Below are 19,578 nucleotides of genomic sequence, written 5' to 3'. Positions count from 1 at the left end.
CCGTTCCATTACCTTCAATTCCACCTTGGATAGTTTATACGGAGGTTCTACAGAGTCCAAAGGAGAGTAGGAGAAATGAGATGTGCAGGAAAAAACAGAAAAGAGGGGACAGTTATTTCAAGAACCAGATTTGGACACACTGGTATGAACAGCTGCACAGATTTTATAATAAAGAAGCATAATACAGGCAGATATGAATACTGTAGGCAGGGAGAGAAAATAGAGCATTTCATTATACACTGTGAGAGGGGGGAGGTTTTGTTTTGTTAATATACGTTAAAATATTATTTTATAATGTTATTTGATCCACACTCACTTGTGGTAATGCACCAAAACGTGGTTTGCCAACTACCAAAAAAACTAGAAAGAAAGAAAGAAAGAGAGAAAGAAGGAAAGAAAGAAAGAAAGAAAGAAAAGACGTGAGTACAGTGGAGTGATTCCAGAGGGTGGCAGCAATGCAGCATTGCTGATGTCGGCTGCCGTAAAACTCCAAAGAATAAGAAGAAGCAGAAGATCATGATCAGACATAACAGCTGTGTTCGAATTTGTTCCCTGTCATAGCAGTAGTGCACTATATAGTGTGTACGCCATTTTGTTGTGGTGTTCGAAACTATCGTGGTTAATTCCATTCACTATGTAGTCCACTATAAAAAAAAATACCCACAATGCACAGCTAATTTGAGTGTACATACCATAGACATATAAAGAAAATAAATAAATCTTTATATGTCTATGATGTAAACTACATTGTACTCACGTATACCACAATGCAATGCGACAGTGTTTTACCGGAGGAGAAGAAAAAGAAGAAGAAGAAGCAGCACTAGCAGAAGAAGAAGAGGTGCTAACGGTAGCCTGGGATCCAACCGCAGTCACCAACAACCGTTCCTCACGAGCTGACTACTGTTAATGGCTCGTGAAATCTATGAACCTTGGGCAGCTCACAATCAAGATACAAAACCATTGTTAACAAAACCACACAAAACCAACACCATCGGAATTTCAACAATTTATTCAGGATTTAACATTGAAATAAACAAACAGCATCAGTAAAACATTTGACCGTCCTCCTGAGTGCAGGTTTGTATCATAAACAGACTGTAAATGAGTTTACAGCTCTGTTTGTTTACATGATGCTGGACGCACCCGCTTCCGTCACACATATATCTGTCAAACACATATCTGGCGCATGTACTGACGCAACCATTTGTTTGAAAATTATTGTGTAGTGTGAAACCTATTTTGTTCATTCCCTATATAGTGCACTATTTAATAAACACTACATAGGGAATAGTGAGTGAGTGAATGAGGAAATTATTTTGAAAACAGCTAATGACGATGCCATGACGATGGGTGTTGACGTGTAATGTCAGCGCCATTTTGACTAGTTTTAGCCATGTGTCCGTGTTTTTACCCTCAGTGTGTCTGTGTCGCGGTCTTTGAGCAGCGCCGCTCGCTGGTGCTGTAGATCGTGACTGTAGAATTAGTTGTTCATGTGAGGGCGAGATGATTCCAGCTATCCTCTCAGCGATACAGACTCTTACCGAACCTCTGGGCGGTGAGTGGACCCTTTCTTCTGACACAGACTTCCGAAGGTAGCGTTCGCCTCTGATAAACAAGCATGTTACTGTATACGTTCAGTTCTAGCAGTGGCTAGTATCACGGACTGACCGATGACAAGGAGCATGGATACAGTTAAACGCTATATGAAATGCTCCGTTGTCACATAGCGAGTTAAAGCTGCTCAGCCAGGAACAAACAGGGATTGTCTTTATTAGTAACGGATCGTTAGTCTGACCCAGCTTTTCTGCTTCCATGACTTTTGTCAGACTAGTGGAAAGGAAACATCCAGAATACACACTGCACTTTCTCCTAAATTCACCCAAAGTTATTTATTATTATTATTATTAATATTATTATTATTTTTAGATCATGCCTTGTTTGCACATTTGACATACTTTTTCAGAAAGTTTGTTATACAAAAAATAGCGTGTTTCAAAATGAAGAAAATTTGTCTATTCATATCTTTAAAGTTTTGTATTTTCTCACTCTGAGCCATAAAACTTCACTTTAGCAGCACTTACACACACACACACACACACACACCAGACTTTCCACTGTCTATATTCTGAAGGTTTCTACAGAGGGCTTTGTTCACATGTCATTCAGACCCTGATTTCTACAACATTTGATTCACATTTATTGATTTTTATTTGTAATGACTATTAACATGATGATAAAAAGAGAGATCCAAAATCCCCTAACCCTTTGACTCTAAAAGGTCAACAACATAAATAGAATGGAACCTGGTTCTATCAAATGTTCACATTTCTGTTCCTGAAATGTATGTAAAGGAAAACATATTTCAAAATCAGCTTTCATGTGTAACACACACAAGGAATTGGACTCCGGCTTTTTGTCACACCGACAGGGCCAACAAAAGCCCTGTCAGACGGCCGCTTGGGTGGCTCACATGCAAATTAGGGGCGTTTCGGCGAGGGAGACCTGCCTTATACCGGGTCTTCGACCCCTAATTGAAGCGCACATAATGATGCACAGCAATACACCCTACCCAGCACGTAATGCTTATTGTCCATCAAAACCAGAGGTGGCAGGGATCCCCAGCTGCTGCCACAGACACAACGCTCACTTTTTTGTCCCGTGACTTCCACCACTCCAGTGGGTTTTTCTGAGGATGAACGCATGGCTCACTGAAAGAAGCTTCTAACTTGTTAGCATCCATATTTTCAAACTAGTCCTCCGTGAAGAGGGTGTTCAGTGTCTCTGTGTTTGCGACGTTGCGACCCTGAACGTCACTTCTTTACCCCTCCATATCACAGTTACCCTGTCATGTACGTCACACAGCTTGTCTCAGATGGTGAGGCAAAGAGCCAGTTCCAAAAATCAAAGGTGTTTGTGTCCCGGGTCAAGCGCAGAAGCAGGAGGTGCTGTGCGCGCTCACAAAAAAACTCAAGTGTTGTTTACCCATCAAGTTAATTTGAAACGGGATGTACTTTAATCCCTAGCACACAGAAAGTGATGTACAATGTCATAGTGTCAGTGAGTTCATCCAGGTCTGTTGATGCAGCCTCAAAAACATTCTAATCAGTGCAGTTAAAACAGGCCTTTAGCTCCAGTTTTGACTTGTTGGTCCATCTCCTCACAGTTTTGCCCACAGACTTAGCAGATTTCAGTTTCTGCTTGTCAATTGGGAGAAGATGACAGTGGTCAGAGAGTCCCAAAAGCTGCACGGGAAACAGACCGTTAAGCATCCTTTTAATACATTAGAGCAGTGGACCAGTGTGTTTTTGTCCCTGGTGGGACACTTCATGTGCTGCCTGCAGTGACGTGCAGTGAGGGTTGGGGTTGGGGAGGCACTGACTCACAAGTCAGATTTATAAACATACAGTAGGATGCCAATAGGATAGGATGAGAGAATAGGAGAGAATAGGATGCTGAAAACCATTTTAAAACACGAGTGCCACTGTATATTGCAGTATATCTGACCTTTACTGACCGAAAATCCAGCTTTGAAAATTTTGTTAGTTTAGAAATCAAATCCTCCATTTTCAGGGGGAGAAATGACAGCTTGTCGCTAAGATCTACAGCGTCGCACAGCACACACTGTGTTTACTTTTTGCACACAGGTCAGAGTTCACCGTGACCTGCTGGCTGTCAGGCTGCTCACTATCGCCGCCTTCCTTGAGGCAGAGGTACTGCCTGCCTCAGGGCAGCATTTTCCCTGTGGATTTATGTCTTATCAATAAGATGTAAATATTACACACATACGTAAAATACATTAATGAACACCACGGAAAAGAGGACGTATGCTTTTATTTCATAAAAGTGTCCTCAACCATCATATTGGAAACATAAACAGAAATGGGAACAAGCACGCGCAGAGGGCACGCGCTCAATCCAGTTTGTGAGTGATTGCGCAATCTGGAGGGAGGCTCGGCTGTCCGTGCCTCACCTCTCGTCTCCGAAGAGACTCCGTTTATATAAATAGGAAATACAGAATTTTCTGCGATTTTTACTATAAAAACGGTCAAAATACATTAAGAACCACACCAAAATCATAGTCCAGAGGATAAATATTAATACTTGTGTTGTTTTACTATTTCGTTTCTTTTTCCTCTCATGATGACAGGGGAGGCACAGCCTCACCTGCCTCCCCTGACTGCACGTCACTGGCTGCCTGTATTTAGGCAGTTCATTACTGTGGTTTGCTCTGTTTAAATCCCCATGGATAATGAGAAGGGGGTCTAGATGTTGTCTCTCCATAATGGTGATCTGGTCAGTCAGGTGCTGTAGTGCCTCACTGGCACAGGTCTGAGGGGGGATGGAAACACCCGCCAGAAGGAAAGAGGAAAACTGATGTTGATGTTTTCCTTGATACTGTGACATCTGTACTCCAACCTCTGTTCATGTGGAAACACATTCCACCTCCCCTCGTTTCCCCCATAAGTTCTGTAATGCCGTCCGCTCCGCGGAGTTGGAAGCCTGGCAGATGCAGCATGCAGTCAGGAGAGGACTCACCAAGCCATGTATTAGTAAAACATAGCACCGAAGATCCTGAAAGTTCCCTGTTTGTTCTGTGATGAGCAGCAGTTCATCCCTTTTGTTGGAGAGAGAGCAGACATCCGGCAGGTGAAACAACGGGAGCTGTGTTCAGTGGTTTTCCAAGCTACACAGAGAGCTGCTTCACCTCCAACCAAAATCTCAGAAAAACTCTCTGGGTGCACAAAGGCCGGAAAAAACAGTTGCAGAGTAAACTGCCAAATGTTCAGTCGTTCTTCCTTGTTGAATGTAATATCCAAGGGAGAACTGAAGTCCACACTAATAAACAGAAACATAAGAGAGCGCATCACCAAGGCAGCCATCCACGGTGCCATCTGGACAATTGCCTCATATACATATTTAAACATCAAATTTCAGAAAACATGTAATACAAATAATTGTCTTAATACAAGTACTCACTATAGGAATTGTCATGGTAATATCTATTAGTTCAGGAGTTTACGCTATGACTCCCTTTAACTCCCACATTGACAGTGCATACAGATTCTCTTACAGCTTCTGTTTTTTCTCTCTTCACAAAAAAACCCCGACCTGAATTCACTCAGAGCATTTTGCAAAAAGGCAATAAAAAAGCTGACGGTACAATACAAGTGATAGATAACAACTGAGTGACCCTTCACTATGACCTGCTGCAAATTCATTAACACATTAATTTTCTTATTCTTACTATTTTTCAACTGCCTCTATCCTTGATTTTTTTATATGTATTTGTTTAACATTTAAAAAAAAAACAACAACAATATTACAGTTAAGGGAAATTGAAGGTTGAATATGGAGAATGAGCAGAAAACCGCCATCTAGTGTCTCCAGATCGTAGCCCCAACAACGAAAAATAAGTCGGGTTGCCAGGTTGGTCAGACCCGGCCCAGTAGCCTACAGGAGCTCAGAGTCTGTTTGAGCCTGTTTGAACCCGTCCCCTCCAGCAAATCACACCATAAAAACCAGGATTAGAGGAGTTTGACTGACAGTTAGCATTAGCCATTAGCATTAGCCGTTCCAGCTAAGTAAAGATTTAAGTGATGTTAGCGATCAAGGAGAAATGTAGCCATTTGGGCGTGCATTTGAATGGCGTTTCTCTCCTTTCTCTCAGTCCATGGAGTGAATGCTTGGCCTATATTGACTCTGGTTTTTGCCCGTCTCCGCTCACTCAGCTGCTGGGACAAATAACGCCCCCTTCACTGAGGCTCCGAAGCAGCTGCAGGATTGGAAACTCCATTTCACCCAGTGCCAGCCTACAGTAGCTGCACCCAACAACAGACAACCCTGGCAACCAGCAATGCCCAAATCTATTGGCTGCTACCATGGAAACAGAACGGGACAGCAAGTCATTGTCAAGGGTCTTGGCATATTGGGTTCCCTACAATTATTCAGCAATATTTAACATGAAGGAAAACAAAATATATAGTAAAATAAAAAACATATCATCTATAATATAAGACAGAAGAAATGGAGAAACAAATAGGATAAGTAAATAAAATGGGACCAAGAGAAGGAAATGTAATCATAAGGAGAGTGATACAGTAAAATGTTTTCTGCAGATTAATTTTTTTTATGATAAAGGAAAAACTTTGTGTAGAACAGGCGGGAAAGAATTCCATGATAGGTTGTTAGTAGACAGTTAACTGTCTGACAGTGTGATACAACAGGCCACATACAATCAACAATCCTGTACAGATTTTGTCATACACAAACCCAAATGCAATGTTCTTCTGTGTGTTATTGTCTATGTATAGAGGCATCTGTGCACAATGCTCAGTCCTCACACCAAGAGGCTCTCCTGGCAGTGCTGCGGGCCAACCGAGCCTTTCTCCAGGAGCAGCTTCAGAGTGATGGCAGCTTTAAGGAGGTGAGGAGGCTGAGGGACCAGGTGATGGCAGCAGCAGACTGGTTCTCCGCTGATACAGAAGACGCCACATGGGGCTTTGTCCAGGAATGTCTCCTGCTGCTCCTCACCTTAGCACAGCACCTGTCTGTTGAACTCGAACGGTTCAAGCAGACCCCCACTCCATCTGGAGCCAAACAACAAACCCCTGAGATGGCTCCACCTTTACCTCCCGATGTCCTCAGTGTCACCCAGCAGAAGGTGCTTGGAGCAGCTCTTCAGTTTATGGTGTCTCTCGGGCTCTGCCCATACTTGGCACTTGGAGTGGGTGTGCCACTGGCTCGCAGGTCAGCGTTTGGAGCCATGGTGCAAAAACTTGTTTGCAGCGGGGAGCTGCCAGCAGTGGGACGTCGACTTCTTACAACCACGAATGTCCTTTTGCAGTTGGCAGAGCTGTCATCTCTTGCCACACTGGTGTTCACACGGCATCTGGGGGATGTGATGGCAGCACTATGTCAGCTTGGCTATCAGCCACACCGGGCAGAGAGAGGCGGCACAGAGGAGGAGAAGGTAACACATCTGGATAAGAGAGAGATTTGTCAAAAATGCATTTGATGCATGTAGTGTTGCACGATAAACCAATTATAAAAAGATACCACGGTACCCTGCTGTTACAAACAATACCATTCACGTTTTATTAATATCTGTACTTTATGAACTTTGTGCAACAGGGACATGGCGTGTCTGCGTGTGTAGCTTCTTGCCGCTTCCTCACTGGCTGCAGCCAGAGTGGGTGTGGTATTATGGTGACTGTCACAGAGCGAGACAGACATGGCTGAACGTGGCTTAAGTGCTCCTGCTGAGCCTCCATGGCTTGTTGAAAAAGCAGATAGTAAGGCAAGCCCACGGACACCACAAAGCCTGTCTGTAAACAATGTTTTAAATCGATACAGACAAAGGGAACACACGCATCCAACTTTGAGAAACATCAATCTTACAGATGAGGACTATTTCAAAGAGTTCAGAGAGCTGCAGGTTAGAGATAGATAACACAAATACCCCCCTGATGTAGCGTAAAGTTAAGCGAGTGTTTATTTTGGGACGAGTGAAATTTTGTACCCATCAGAGTTGCACAAGGCAGTCAGTACAATACAAATACCACATCACAAAAGCGTTGCAAATAGACTGCAACACAATGGAAGTGTTTCCAGAAGACACTTCAAAGTGATGCACACGTTTTTTCTGTTTGCATGTGTTTTCTCAGGGACACCGTACGTCAGGTGTAAAGCTAACTTTTTTAACTGTCAGAGGAGTCCAACCAGTTATAAATGATCGATTTAAAGTCTATCAGTACTGGTAATATAATCACAGCATGTACATTTTTGTCAGTAATTCATTATATTGTAATTTGTATGAGTAGAAAATGCACTGATTGGAGCACAGAAGACACTTGGGATACACAGATGCTTGTTACCACATTAGCAGCTAAGTTACCTATCAAACTGAAGTAATTATAAACATAACAATAATAATAATAATAGTTTTGAAAAATAAGCATAATTTATCCATCTCTTCCTCCTATCCAATTGTCATCTAATATTTAATTCCATTACTTTTGATGATGTTTTAGTTGTTCGCCGTGGTATCGTTTGAGTATAAATATTGAGATATTTTAGGCAGGTATCGTTCCAAAGTCATAATTTTGGTATCGTGACAACACTAGATGCATGTAGTCAAGAGAAATGAAAGGCTACAAAGTTGTTGTTTTTCTTGCAAACTCTTTAGATGCAGGGGCTCAGTGCTGAGGAACGTCAAACTTGCAAAGAGGCCCTCAGAAGATTACTAGGAAAAGTCTACCAGCCAATTGTTATCAAGGAGCTGCTGATACTCCAAGGCGGACCCGAACAGGTGAGCATGTCTTCTGTTTGGAATCAGGAGTGGTAATGGTGCGTTTAGTTTATAAATATTTTAAATGATCATACACTATTATGTTGTTGTTGCTCCTTGGTTTATTTAACCTGACTGAGCCAGATGGTCTCAGCACATCCATCTGGACTCTGGTTTGGAGATCTTTTGAGAAGGGGTTTCCCAAATACTGGTTGCTGATTGGATAAACCATCTGTCTATCACCAACATACGGGCAAAATCAACCAATCAGATCCCTGAAGTGTGTGACGTACTAACAGCGTGGCGGCAAAGCTCAGAAAGGAAACAACATGTGGGTAAAGGATATTTTCCGTTTGTGTTTAACGTGAATTTACGGATCAAAGGCCCAATTTCAGCGCCTGGTCGATATTCAACAGAAGGATCCAGAGAAAAAAGAGTTAGTGAGCGGCTAACTGAATTAGGGCTACAGCTGTTTGATGTGTCTAGATCAGGTCGGATTTGCATGTGTTGCTTCCTCTTGCTTAGTAGGTTAGCGGAGGAGTTCCCCGTAAGCGTCACACTTAGATCCGCCTAAAAAAAACAACGCTGATTGGACGGTCGCTGGTCAAACTTCTCCAAATGTTCTCCACCGCAGGTTACCAGACTGATCTGAGAGTGAAATACAATGGAGCTCAGAGATCAGGATGGTGTCACCAGGCCATGGTTTACTGTGTCCAAACCGATTCCATACTCTAAAATCATGGTTGAAAAGATACAACAGTACTGAGTTTCCGAATAATTTGCCCAAACCCATGAAATAAATTCTGACATTAATTTAATATGCTTTCTAAAATTATTTGAAAAATATATTTTTAAGTATAAAAGAGACAGCACAGACTGTTCTCTATTATTAAAGTTGCCCCTTCAGTTTTCTGGTATAGAATAGAATAGAATAGCCTTTATTGTCATTGCATTTGCATACAACGAAATTGGAGTGCTACTCCCCCTTGGTACATTTTTAGAAAAATAATATATAATAAAACAATAAGCAAAGTATAATATAAGCAATAAACACACAATATAGTATAAACAATATATTAATGTGAACGGTATAAACAGATGGGAACAGTATAAACAGATGGGGAACAGTATAACAGATGGGGAACAGTATAAACAGATGGGTGGAGAACAGAAACTATACTAAAATAAAATATGTATATTTATGGTGGAGCATGTTATTGCACAAGAGTTTTAGGGTGGCTTTTTCAGTTTAAAGTGGCTTTGTTAAGTTATTTAGATTCTAAATTTTAAATCTGATCAATGTGATCAATATTTGTAACATTGAGGTAGTTTGTTTCGTTGTTTTATTTTTTGTTATTGACTGCAGTGATAGCTCTAGAAAAGAAGCTATCTCTGAGTCTGTTTGTCTGTGATTTTTGTGACCAGTAGCGTCGGCCTGAGGGTAACAGGTCAAACAGGTGGTTGCTGGGGTGAAAGGAGTCCTTGATAATGTTTTCAGCTCTGCTGAGGTAGCGAGAGCTGGCAATGTCCTCCAGGCTGGGCAGAGGGCACCCAGTGATTTTCTGGGCTGTGTTGATGACCCTCTGCAGCGCCTTCCTGTCTGCGGCTGAGCACCCTGCATACCACGCTGTGATGCAGTACGTCAGGATGCTCTCTATGGCGGCTCTGTAGAACATCACCAGCAGCTTCTCCTCCAGGTTATTTCTCCTGAGCACCCTCAGGAAGTGGAGACGCTGCTGGGCTTTCTTAACCGCCCCCGTGGTGTTTGCAGTCCAGGAGAGGTCATCGGCCATCTGCACACCCAGGAACCTGATGGAGTGGACCCTTTCCACACAGTCCCCGTGGATGTAAAGGGGGGCTGGGTCCGCTCTCCCCTTCCTGAAGTCCAGTACCAGTTCTTTTGTTTTTGTGGTGTTCAGTTGGAGGTTGTTTACTGAACACCACATCGTCAGTCTGTTTACCTCGTCCCTGTAGTCGGACTCGTCTCCCCCTGAGATGAGCCCGACCACTGTGGTGTCATCGGCAAACTTGATGAAGGTGTTTGAGAGATGGGTCGGGGAGCAGTCGTGTGTGTATAGGGTGAATAGAAGGGGACTTAATACAAATCCCTGTGGAGAGCCTGTGCTGAGGGTGATCGCGGTGGAGATGTGAGGGCCAAGTCTGACAGACTGTGGTCGGTTTGTCAGGAAGTCTTTAATCCAGTGGCAGATGGGGGTGGAGAGCCCAGGTGAGAGAGTTTCTGCACCAGGATCTCTGGAATGATGTGGTTGAATGCTGAGCTGAAGTCCAGGAAGAGCATCCTCACGTAGCTCCCCCTGTGCTCCAGGTGGCTCAGCGCGGTGTGGAGTGCTGTGGTGATGGCGTCCTCGGTGGATCTGTTTGCCCTGTAGGCAAACTGATGGGGATCCAGAGTGGGAGGCAGACAGGCCCTGATGTGCTGAGAGACCAGTCTTTCAAAGCACTTCATGACTACAGGCGTGAGTGCAATGGGTCTGTAGTCATTGGGGCTGTCCACTGCTGTCTTCTTGGGGACGGGGATGATTGTGGAGGCTTTGAGGCAGGGTGGTATGGTGGCCTGTGCCAGGGACTGGTTAAAAATCCTTGTGAAGACTCCAGTCAGTTGGTCAGCGCACGCTCTGAGCACCTTGCCAGGTACTCCGTCGGGGCCGGCCGCCTTCCTGGGGTTCACTGTCCTCAGCACTCGTCCCACTTCATGTTCCTGAAATGACAGTGTGGCGGTGCTGGAGGGAGGTGGGAGTGGTGTGGCTGCTGAGGACCTGTCTGTCTCGAAGCGGGCAAAGAAGAGATCGACCTCCTCTGCCAGCGAGGCGTCAGTCCTAGCAGTCCCCTGGTTGTTGCTTCTGTAGTTTGTTATGTGATTTATTCCCTGCCACATCTTTCTGGGGTCATTCACAGCGAAGTGGTCTTCAATCTTCCTCTTAAAAGCCGCCTTGGCCTCCCTGATGCCTCTTTTCAGGTCTGACCTGGCCGCACTGTACAGGGCCCTGTCCCCTGACTTGAAGGCGGTGTTGCGGTTTTTTAGGAGGGACTGGACTTCACTGTTCATCCAGGGCTTCTGGTTCGGAAAGAACCTGACCCTTTTTTCGACGGTGACGTTGTCGACACAGTTCTTGATGTAGGAGAGCACAGTGTCAGTGTGCTCCTGGAGGTTATGGCTAACGAATAAATCCCATACTGTCCTTGAGAAACAGTCCTGCAGCTGAGAGAGGGCTCCCTCAGGCCACGTTTTTATTGTCTTTGTTAGTGGCTTTGTATTCCTCAGCAGGGTGGTGTAGGTGGGGGTGAGGGACATGCTGAGATGGTCAGATCCAGCAAGGTGGGGGAGGGGTGTCGCTCTGTAGGCATGTTTGATGTTAGAGTAAACATGGTCCAAAGTATTTTCCCCTCTGGTGGCAAAATTCACGTATTGTACGAATTATGGGAGCACAGTCCTTAAACACGCTTGATTGAAGTCACCGGCAACGGCAAAGACCCCATCCGGCTGGGCGAGCTGCTGTTTGTTTATGGTAGCAAGCAGGAGGCTGAGGGCTGTGCTAACGTTAGCATCCGGTGGAATGTAAACAGCTATCACAATGGCTACAGTGAACTCCCTCGGTAGATAAAAAGATCTGCACGAGACTGCCAGAACCTCTAGATCAGGAGAACAGTGTGTGTCAATGATTCTGCTGTCACAGCACCACTCGTTATGTACGTAAACGCAAAGCCCCCCTCCTCTGCTCTTACCCGAGTCTCCGTTTCTGTCCTGCCGGTGTAGCGCGCGGTCCGCTAGCTCCACTGCAGCGTCGGGAATCAGCGGGTGAAGCCACGTCTCCGTGATGAAAATAACGCTGCAGTTTCGCACAAAACTGGTTGTTGCCATCTGTAGCTCCAGTTTGTCCATTTTATGGGTTATGGATCTGGCGTTGGAGATAAAGTGGCTTGGTAATGCTGGCCTGTGCGGTTGTTTACGTAGCCTAGCATCTGGGCCCGACCGGCATCCTCGCTTCTGCTTCCTCTCTCTCCGCCGCCTCCTGCGCTTCCTGGGCGGGATGACCATCCACGGAGATCCCGGTGGTCTCACGATGTCCTCCGGGAAGTTGTGTTTTTGCTGATAGTCGCCAGTTACAGACACAGTGTGCCTTAGGCCCAGGTCGATTAGGTTCTGGCGACTATATATGATGGCTGCAGTGCAAAAGTCCAACAGAACATTCAAAAAAAGTAATAAAACAAAACACCAAGTTGGAGAGCTAAGAGCCGCTGCACCCGTGCGCGCCGCTATCTTTCTTTCAAACAGAAGTTAGGGATACATTAAGTGTTGTGTTGTGTATCCTTGAGGTCACTTTATAATAGGGATGGGCATGAGAAGTTAATTCCAAGATCGAGGGTCACAGTCACATTTCCCCTTTTAGAGATTGATTTTTTCACAACCACAACTTCAAAACATTGTTTCCTTAAAAAAAAACTTAATCAACTGTCCAGTGTGTCGATGCTGTGGCCCCGAGCGTCACTGTCGTCTGGGCCTTGGACAGTAACCCGGTCATGGAGGTCACACAACTTCTCTCGGATGTTGAGGAGAAGAGCCAATTCCAAAAGTCAAAGGTGTTTGTGTCTTGGGTCAAGCGCAGAAGCAAGAGGTGCTTCACAGTTGATGTACAGTGGGGGTGTCAAACTGATCCAGTAAAGAGCCGCCGTGGCTGCAGGTTTTCAATCCAACCAAGCAAGAACACACCTGATCCAACAAATCCACTGTGTGAAGACAGTTCAGGTGATTGAATGAGTGGCTCAGGTGTGTTCCTGCTTGGTTGGAATGAAAACCTGCAGCCACAGCGGCCCTTTACTGGATCAGTTTGACACCTGTGTACAGTGTAGATTGCAGTTTGCTCATTAACAAACACTGCAGCTCCTCAGTGTTGCTGTGAAATTGAAGGGAGAGTCTGGGATTAAACCAGAGCAGAGCATGCTGTTTCTGCAGCTGGAGCCAAAGAGCAGCTCACTCTGTTGGGGGTTGCAAAATGTAAATAAATAGATTTATTTAGCCTTTTTATTGGACATCAACCTCACTTTTACGAATGTATTGGAGAAATAATGGACTTGAAGTGTAAATAAACACGTCAGGTGACATATGCCCGTGAGATACAGCTGAGGAATGAGCCTTGTGGAGCTGGTGCAGACACCAGAGTGGATTAAAGGGAGACTGCATGTGTTACACTGTTGTGCAAGACGTTCAAGTGAAGACAGTTTTGGAGTGACAGGGTTTATAATCATTTCTAAATGTTTTTTTTTTTGTTTGTTTCGTATGCACTGTCCCTCCTTCCAGCCTCGTGCGTTGGGAAGCTCCAGTGTTTCCAGCAGCAGGGCAGCTCTGGGATCAGCTCCCACCTGGCTGAGGCGTCTGTGTGGTCAGCTGCTGTCTGAGCGCCTGATGCAGCCCAACGGTGTCCAGGCTGTAGTCAGAGCCATCTTGGAGGGAACACCAGGTGAGTGGGAGGGGAGGTAATGCTAGAAGAAGAGAACGTACTGAGGAGCACAGTTTGACCTACAGTCAGAGAGGTAAATATCCACTAAAATGGAACGCGTGTTAACCAATCAACCTCAACAATGACAACACTGAAGCAAAACATCAGTCTTCTATTGGTTTCATTGATTTATCTGCCCCCATCACCCTATATTTACCTCCATCATATCATTTGCTTAATATCTTGCATTGTAGCTTCTGAATCTTTTAATAGAGATACTTTAATGGATCCAAACTTAACTAAAACTCTCTTTCTGTCCTCTAGGGGGCGAGTCAGACTGGAGGAAATGTGACGGTGTGGCCAGGATCCTGGTGACCTGCCCTCAACAGTCTGCCTCAGCAGACACCTACTACAGACAAGTCTGTCATCAGGTCAGCTAAAAACACACACACACACACACACACACACACACACACACACACACACACACACACACACACACACACACACACACACACACACACACCATCTAGTGTCTCAAGATAGTAGTCGCAACAACAAAAAATAAGTCCAGCAGTCGGGTTGCCAGAATCGTCCTGCTCCATGTCAGTGATGAATCAAACAGGGGAACCACTCATTTGGACTAATCAATTAATTTACAACAGTATTTAACATTTAGCCAGTCTTCAACTGAAGTCTTTCTTGAATGCTGTGTAATCCATTAGCTAGCTCTCAACTTAGAATGATTCTTGTTTCTGTAGCAACAACAGACAACCCTGGCAACCAGCAACGCCCAACGCTATTTGCTGCTACCATGGAAACAGAACAGCAAGTCATTGTCAAACCTGTCAAAAATATTAAAAAAAAATATTAATACAGACTAAATATGTTTTTATGGAAAAGCAATACTTTCATTATTATATTATTACTATTTTTTTATTTTTTTTAAATATAGCTTTTAATAAATATTTTCCATATTCAACCTTTTACTAAACCTATTTGACATAGATAACAAAGGTAACCAGTACGTTTGTCATCTAAACTGTTAATAGTAGAGATCATCCCAGTTTACAGACGCACTGGTTCAACTTTGACCTCTTGTTCATGTGTGGAGCCCTGGTGAGTGTGAGTTGTACTGCATAAGAATGTATGTATTTGAAGTGTATTTTTTGTTTTTTTTGTATGTGTTGTTCTAGATCCTTGACCTCCTGCACTTTAAGGACAAGCTGACCGCCCAACAGTTCCAGGGTGTGGCCACCCGGGCGGTGCTCCTCATGGTGCAGGAGAAGCCCAGCTTTGCCCAGCAGTACTTGCTCACTCCCCTGCTCTCACCACTCCACCGCTGCACCACTGCTTCCAGTCAGTGTTATGGCCACCCTATCCATATGTGTTAGATGTTATGTTTCAAGTAGAGGCAGTATTAGTGCAAACTCCTGTTTGGTTCCAGAGACTACAGTTACACAACATCTCCCAGTTTTTGGGGAAATGCTCCTTCTGTGCAGGAGCCCGGCACATGGGAGATGCATGTGGCCATTTTGTTTGATTCCTTTACAGAAATAAAGTATACAGGCAAATTTTTTTTTCATTTTTTACATTGAACAAATTATGAAGTAAATAATAGTATATCTACAAAAAAAAGATATTGCATATTTTGAAAGACTGTGGAGCTTGCTATCTTTACAGGTTATATATACTCTAGAGATGCAACAATACAGTTAGCCCATGGTTCAATACGTGCCTCAGTTACAGTTCAGGTTGTAACAGCGTGTTACCTGCTCAGTCCTGCTTCCACAGACTGATGCTGGGGGGTGGAGCCACAAATGTGCGCTCGTATTGGGAGTGTTACCATTTGACAGTAATTGTTCTGTTGACTCTTTTCCCCATCCTTAGTGTGAACACATGCTGTGTTCAAGTGCTCCTCGAGAACTCTCAACTCATCTTCATCCGCTTATCCGGGGTCGGGTCGCGGGGGCAGCAGCTTTAGCAGGGGACCCCAAACTTCCCTTTCCCGGGCCACATTTACCAGCTCCAACTGGGGGATCCTGAGGTGTTCCCAGCCCAGTGTGGGGATATAATCTCTCCACCTAGTCCTGGGTCTTCCCCGAGGCCTCCTCCCAGCTGGACGTGCCTGGAACACCTCCCTAGGGAGGCGCCCAAGGGCCATCCTTAAAAGTTGCCCGAACCACCTCAACTGGCTCCTTTCAACGCAAAGGAGCAGCGGCTCTACTCCGAGTTCCTCACGGATGGCTGAACTTCTCACCCTATCTATAAGGGAGACTCCAGCCACCCTCCTGAGAAAACCCATTTCGGCCGCTTGTACCCTCGTTCTTTGGGTCATGACCCAGCTTTCATGACCATAGGTGAGGGTAGGAACAAAGATTGACCGGTAGATCGAGAGCTTTGCCTTCCTCAGCTCTCTTTTCATCACAACGGTGCGGTAGAGCGACTGCAACACCTCCCCCGCTGCTGCGATTCTCCAGCCAAACTCACGCTCCATCGTTCCCTCACTCGTGAACATGATCCTAAGGTACTTGAACTCCTTCACTTGGGGTAAGGACTCATTCCCTACCTGGAGTAAGCAATCCACCGGTTTCCTGCTGAGAGCCATGGCCTCACATTTAGAGGTGCTGATCCTCATCCCAGCCATTTCACACTCTGCTGCGAACCAATCCAGTGAGTGCTGAAGGTCAATGACCGACGATGCCATCGGGACCACATCATCTGCAAAAACCAGAGACGAGATCCTCAGCCCACCAAACTGCAACCCCTCCCCACCACGACTACGCCTCAATATCCTGTCCTTGAAAATCACGAACAGGAGTGGTGACAAAGCGCAGCCCTGGCGGAAGCCAACCCCCACCGGGACCGAATCTGACCTACTGCCAAGGATCCGGACACAGCTCTCGCTCTGGTTGTACAGAGATTGGATGGCCCACAGAAGTGACCCCCTCACCCCATACTCCCGCAGCACCTCCCACAGTATCTCCCGAGGGACCTGGTCATATGCCTTCTCCAGATCCACAAAACACATGTAGACTGGATGGGCATACTCCCAGGCCCCCTCCAGGATCTTTGCACGAATGAAGAGCTGGTCCGTTGTTCCACGCCCAGGACGGAATCCCCATTGTTCCTCTTCAATCTGCCTGGTGTCTGGGTTTGCCACGGAGCCCGGCTGGACACAGCCCGAAAAAGTGACGTGGCACCTCCCTCCTCTCCATCCTGTGGGCCCATGGGTGGCAGTGAAGGTGAGGGGCCTCGACGGTCCATACACGGACAGCAGAAGCTGGCTCTGGGGACGTGGAATGTCACCTCTCTGTCAGGGAAGGAGCCAGAGCTTGTGCGGGAGGTGGAGCACTACCAGTTAATCTGGTGGGGCTTACCTCCACACACAGTCTCGGTTCTGGAACTGTACTGATGTATAGGGGTTGGACTCTATTCTTCTCTGGAGTTGCCCAGGGTGTGAGGCGCCGGGTGGGTGTGGGGATACTCACAAACCCCCGGCTGAGCGGCGTGGTTTTGGAGTTCACCCTGGTGGACGAGAGGGTCGCCTCCTTACGCCTGCGGGTGGTAGGGGGGAAAACTCTGACAGTTGTTTGTGCATATGCACCGAACAGCAGTTCAGAGTATATATGCTTGTTTTTTCAGATGAGGGTCATTTCCAAGCTGCTGTGGAGGAGTGGGAGCTGACACGTTGTATAAATGATGTGTACAAGGTGAGGACACCCACAGGCACACAATGAACACTACAATGTTGCACCTCAAATTCATAGTAATGACAGGGTTCCCTAGAAAAACGTTGAAAACAGTTGAGCAATTTTTCAGTCATGAAAATACATGGAAAATGATTTCAACATGATCCTATTTCCCTTTAGCTGACAACGGACTACTATGCTATCTATTAGATAAACGGATAATATAAACATCTGAAAAGGTGGAAACATTCTGCTCAGGATTATATTAATGTTCAAATGTAGCTCATGGATGAGACAAGTTCTGTTGTAGAAAGGGAGGGGTGAGGGCTATTTATTGCTGCCAGATGCCACTAAATCCTGCACTCTACTCCTTTAAGTGGCTGCAACTCCAAATGTAAGTTACATTATCCTTCCATGTAAACATTAGTCACTGCTGGTTGGTAACTTGTTTGCCTGCAAAGGTCTAAAGTTTGTGATTCAAATCTAGCTCGGAGAAACAATTTCAAAAGTGTGCTGGGCATCGTTGAGAGAGTTGGATAATAAATGTGGATGGGAGTCCAACTGTATGTGAGCTGACCGGTTAATACTGTCTTAGGTGCCATTAGCCATATACTATTTATTTTTACTGTTTGTTATAGCACAAAATATACGAAGAAAATGTAGAGTAGTATAGTCCCAAAGATCAGAAAAAGAAATACTTTGATAATCCCAGGGGAAATATATATTTTTTTCAAACTGCAGATGTTAGTGGCTCTAGCCCAGGAGTTAAGAGTCCTTTTCAGATGGGGGTTAAGGGGTTTCTCCCCTGAGAGATATTTGAAATTGTGCAGTGGGTTAATGTTTCTTTTAAGGATAGGAAAGGTCAGCATAGACCCCAGCAGCAGAATGAGACATGAGAACAGCCTACAGCCTCAGAAACACTGACATGCACCGACCCGATGTCAAGTGGACCGGGCTGAATCCACTGCAGGTCTCCTGAAACTGCAGACTAGAAGACATCACTGCTCCAACGGACGTTTTCTCTCCTGACCGGTGTTTGGGATTAACGAGTGACCCGTTAACTGGACACTTTCAGCTGAAAGCCTCTGTGGTTGCCATAGTGACGGCAGATGTTGGTTAATAACAGAAGAGAATGAGTAGCTGTCCTTGTGAATGCAGCTATGTTTAGTTTTTCTATTACAATGTTACCTACCTGATCAGTCTTTATAGTTTGGTTTGAGTAAATGTGTCAGTGGAGTTTTGTTTGTTGGTTGTTACGGTAACAGGAAGAGAGCAAGTTTTTCCACGTGTGTATAATTTTATTCACCAGAGATTCGTAGTCATGTTGTGGGAAAATGAATGAAAGTCAAAAGATTAACCCGGTGCACCACCAGCCACGTACCTGTCACCCTGGTGTAGTTTTGAAGTTTGATTCAGAAGTTATCAAGTCAGCCTGCTTTTAGTTTGATTCAAGTCAGCCTGCTTTAAGTTTGATTCAAGTCAGCCTGCTTTAAGTTTGATTCTGAAGTTATCAAGTCAGTCTGCTTGAAGTTTGTTTTGAAGTGTCTGTTTGAAGTTTGATTCTGAAGTTATCACTTGTCAGTGTGGACACATCAGAATTTTGCAGTTCTCACTGCTAAAGTGTTGCATCTGTGGCTGCTGCTAATGCAACCACATTAAAGTCCACTGTGCTGGACTATTTTCATCACCATTATGTTGTTGTTTTCTTTGACGGCAGAGAGGTCAGGGGCTATCCTAAGAGACGCATCTGGCTACTAGATTTGGCGTAGTATATGTAGTTACACTGTTTTTCTTACTGTCTCTAATCCATATGATGCCTCTCACACAGTGTTTTTGGTGTCATTGTCTTTGCTGTCAGATCTGGGTGGTTGGAAACAGTCCGTCAGCTTCTCTTCTTAAAGCTCTACAACAAGTTCTCCCTGTTATCTTCACACTCTTCTGTTTCACCAAGCAGAACGTCTCCCACCTACGGTAACCTTTTCTCTGGTATCAGTTATCCGCTGCAATGTTCATGTACAAATATCAGTACTATATGAAATAACAACTAAAAAAGATTTAGTGGACATTCAAGAAGGACACTGCTGTGTCCAGCCTGCCAGCTGCTGTCACTTCAATATTTCTAACTACAAAAAGTGATGAT

At 45.0% G+C, this 19,578-nt stretch overlaps 1 protein-coding gene across 1 annotated transcript in view; it reads left to right on the top strand.

Moving 5' to 3' along the window:
- The first annotated feature begins 1,420 nt into the window (after window positions 1–1,420).
- tango6 (transport and golgi organization 6 homolog) overlaps window positions 1,421–19,578 on the top strand; it is a 40,264-nt gene continuing 22,106 nt past the window's right edge. The window contains exons 1-8 of the mRNA XM_083915966.1: window positions 1,421–1,558; window positions 6,315–6,973; window positions 8,189–8,311; window positions 13,608–13,767; window positions 14,071–14,177; window positions 14,943–15,105; window positions 17,392–17,459; window positions 19,297–19,409. Of these exons, the coding sequence (XP_083772092.1) occupies window positions 1,507–1,558; window positions 6,315–6,973; window positions 8,189–8,311; window positions 13,608–13,767; window positions 14,071–14,177; window positions 14,943–15,105; window positions 17,392–17,459; window positions 19,297–19,409 (1,445 nt within the window). The 5' untranslated portion in view covers window positions 1,421–1,506. The remainder of the gene's footprint in view (window positions 1,559–6,314; window positions 6,974–8,188; window positions 8,312–13,607; window positions 13,768–14,070; window positions 14,178–14,942; window positions 15,106–17,391; window positions 17,460–19,296; window positions 19,410–19,578) is intronic.

The sequence above is a fragment of the Echiichthys vipera genome (assembly GCF_963691815.1).
Source record: "Echiichthys vipera genome assembly, chromosome: 7".
Taxonomy (NCBI): Eukaryota; Metazoa; Chordata; class Actinopteri; order Perciformes; family Trachinidae; genus Echiichthys; species Echiichthys vipera.
The sequence above is the reverse complement of the archived record's forward strand: the minus strand, read 5'-3'. Positions and strand labels throughout refer to the sequence as shown.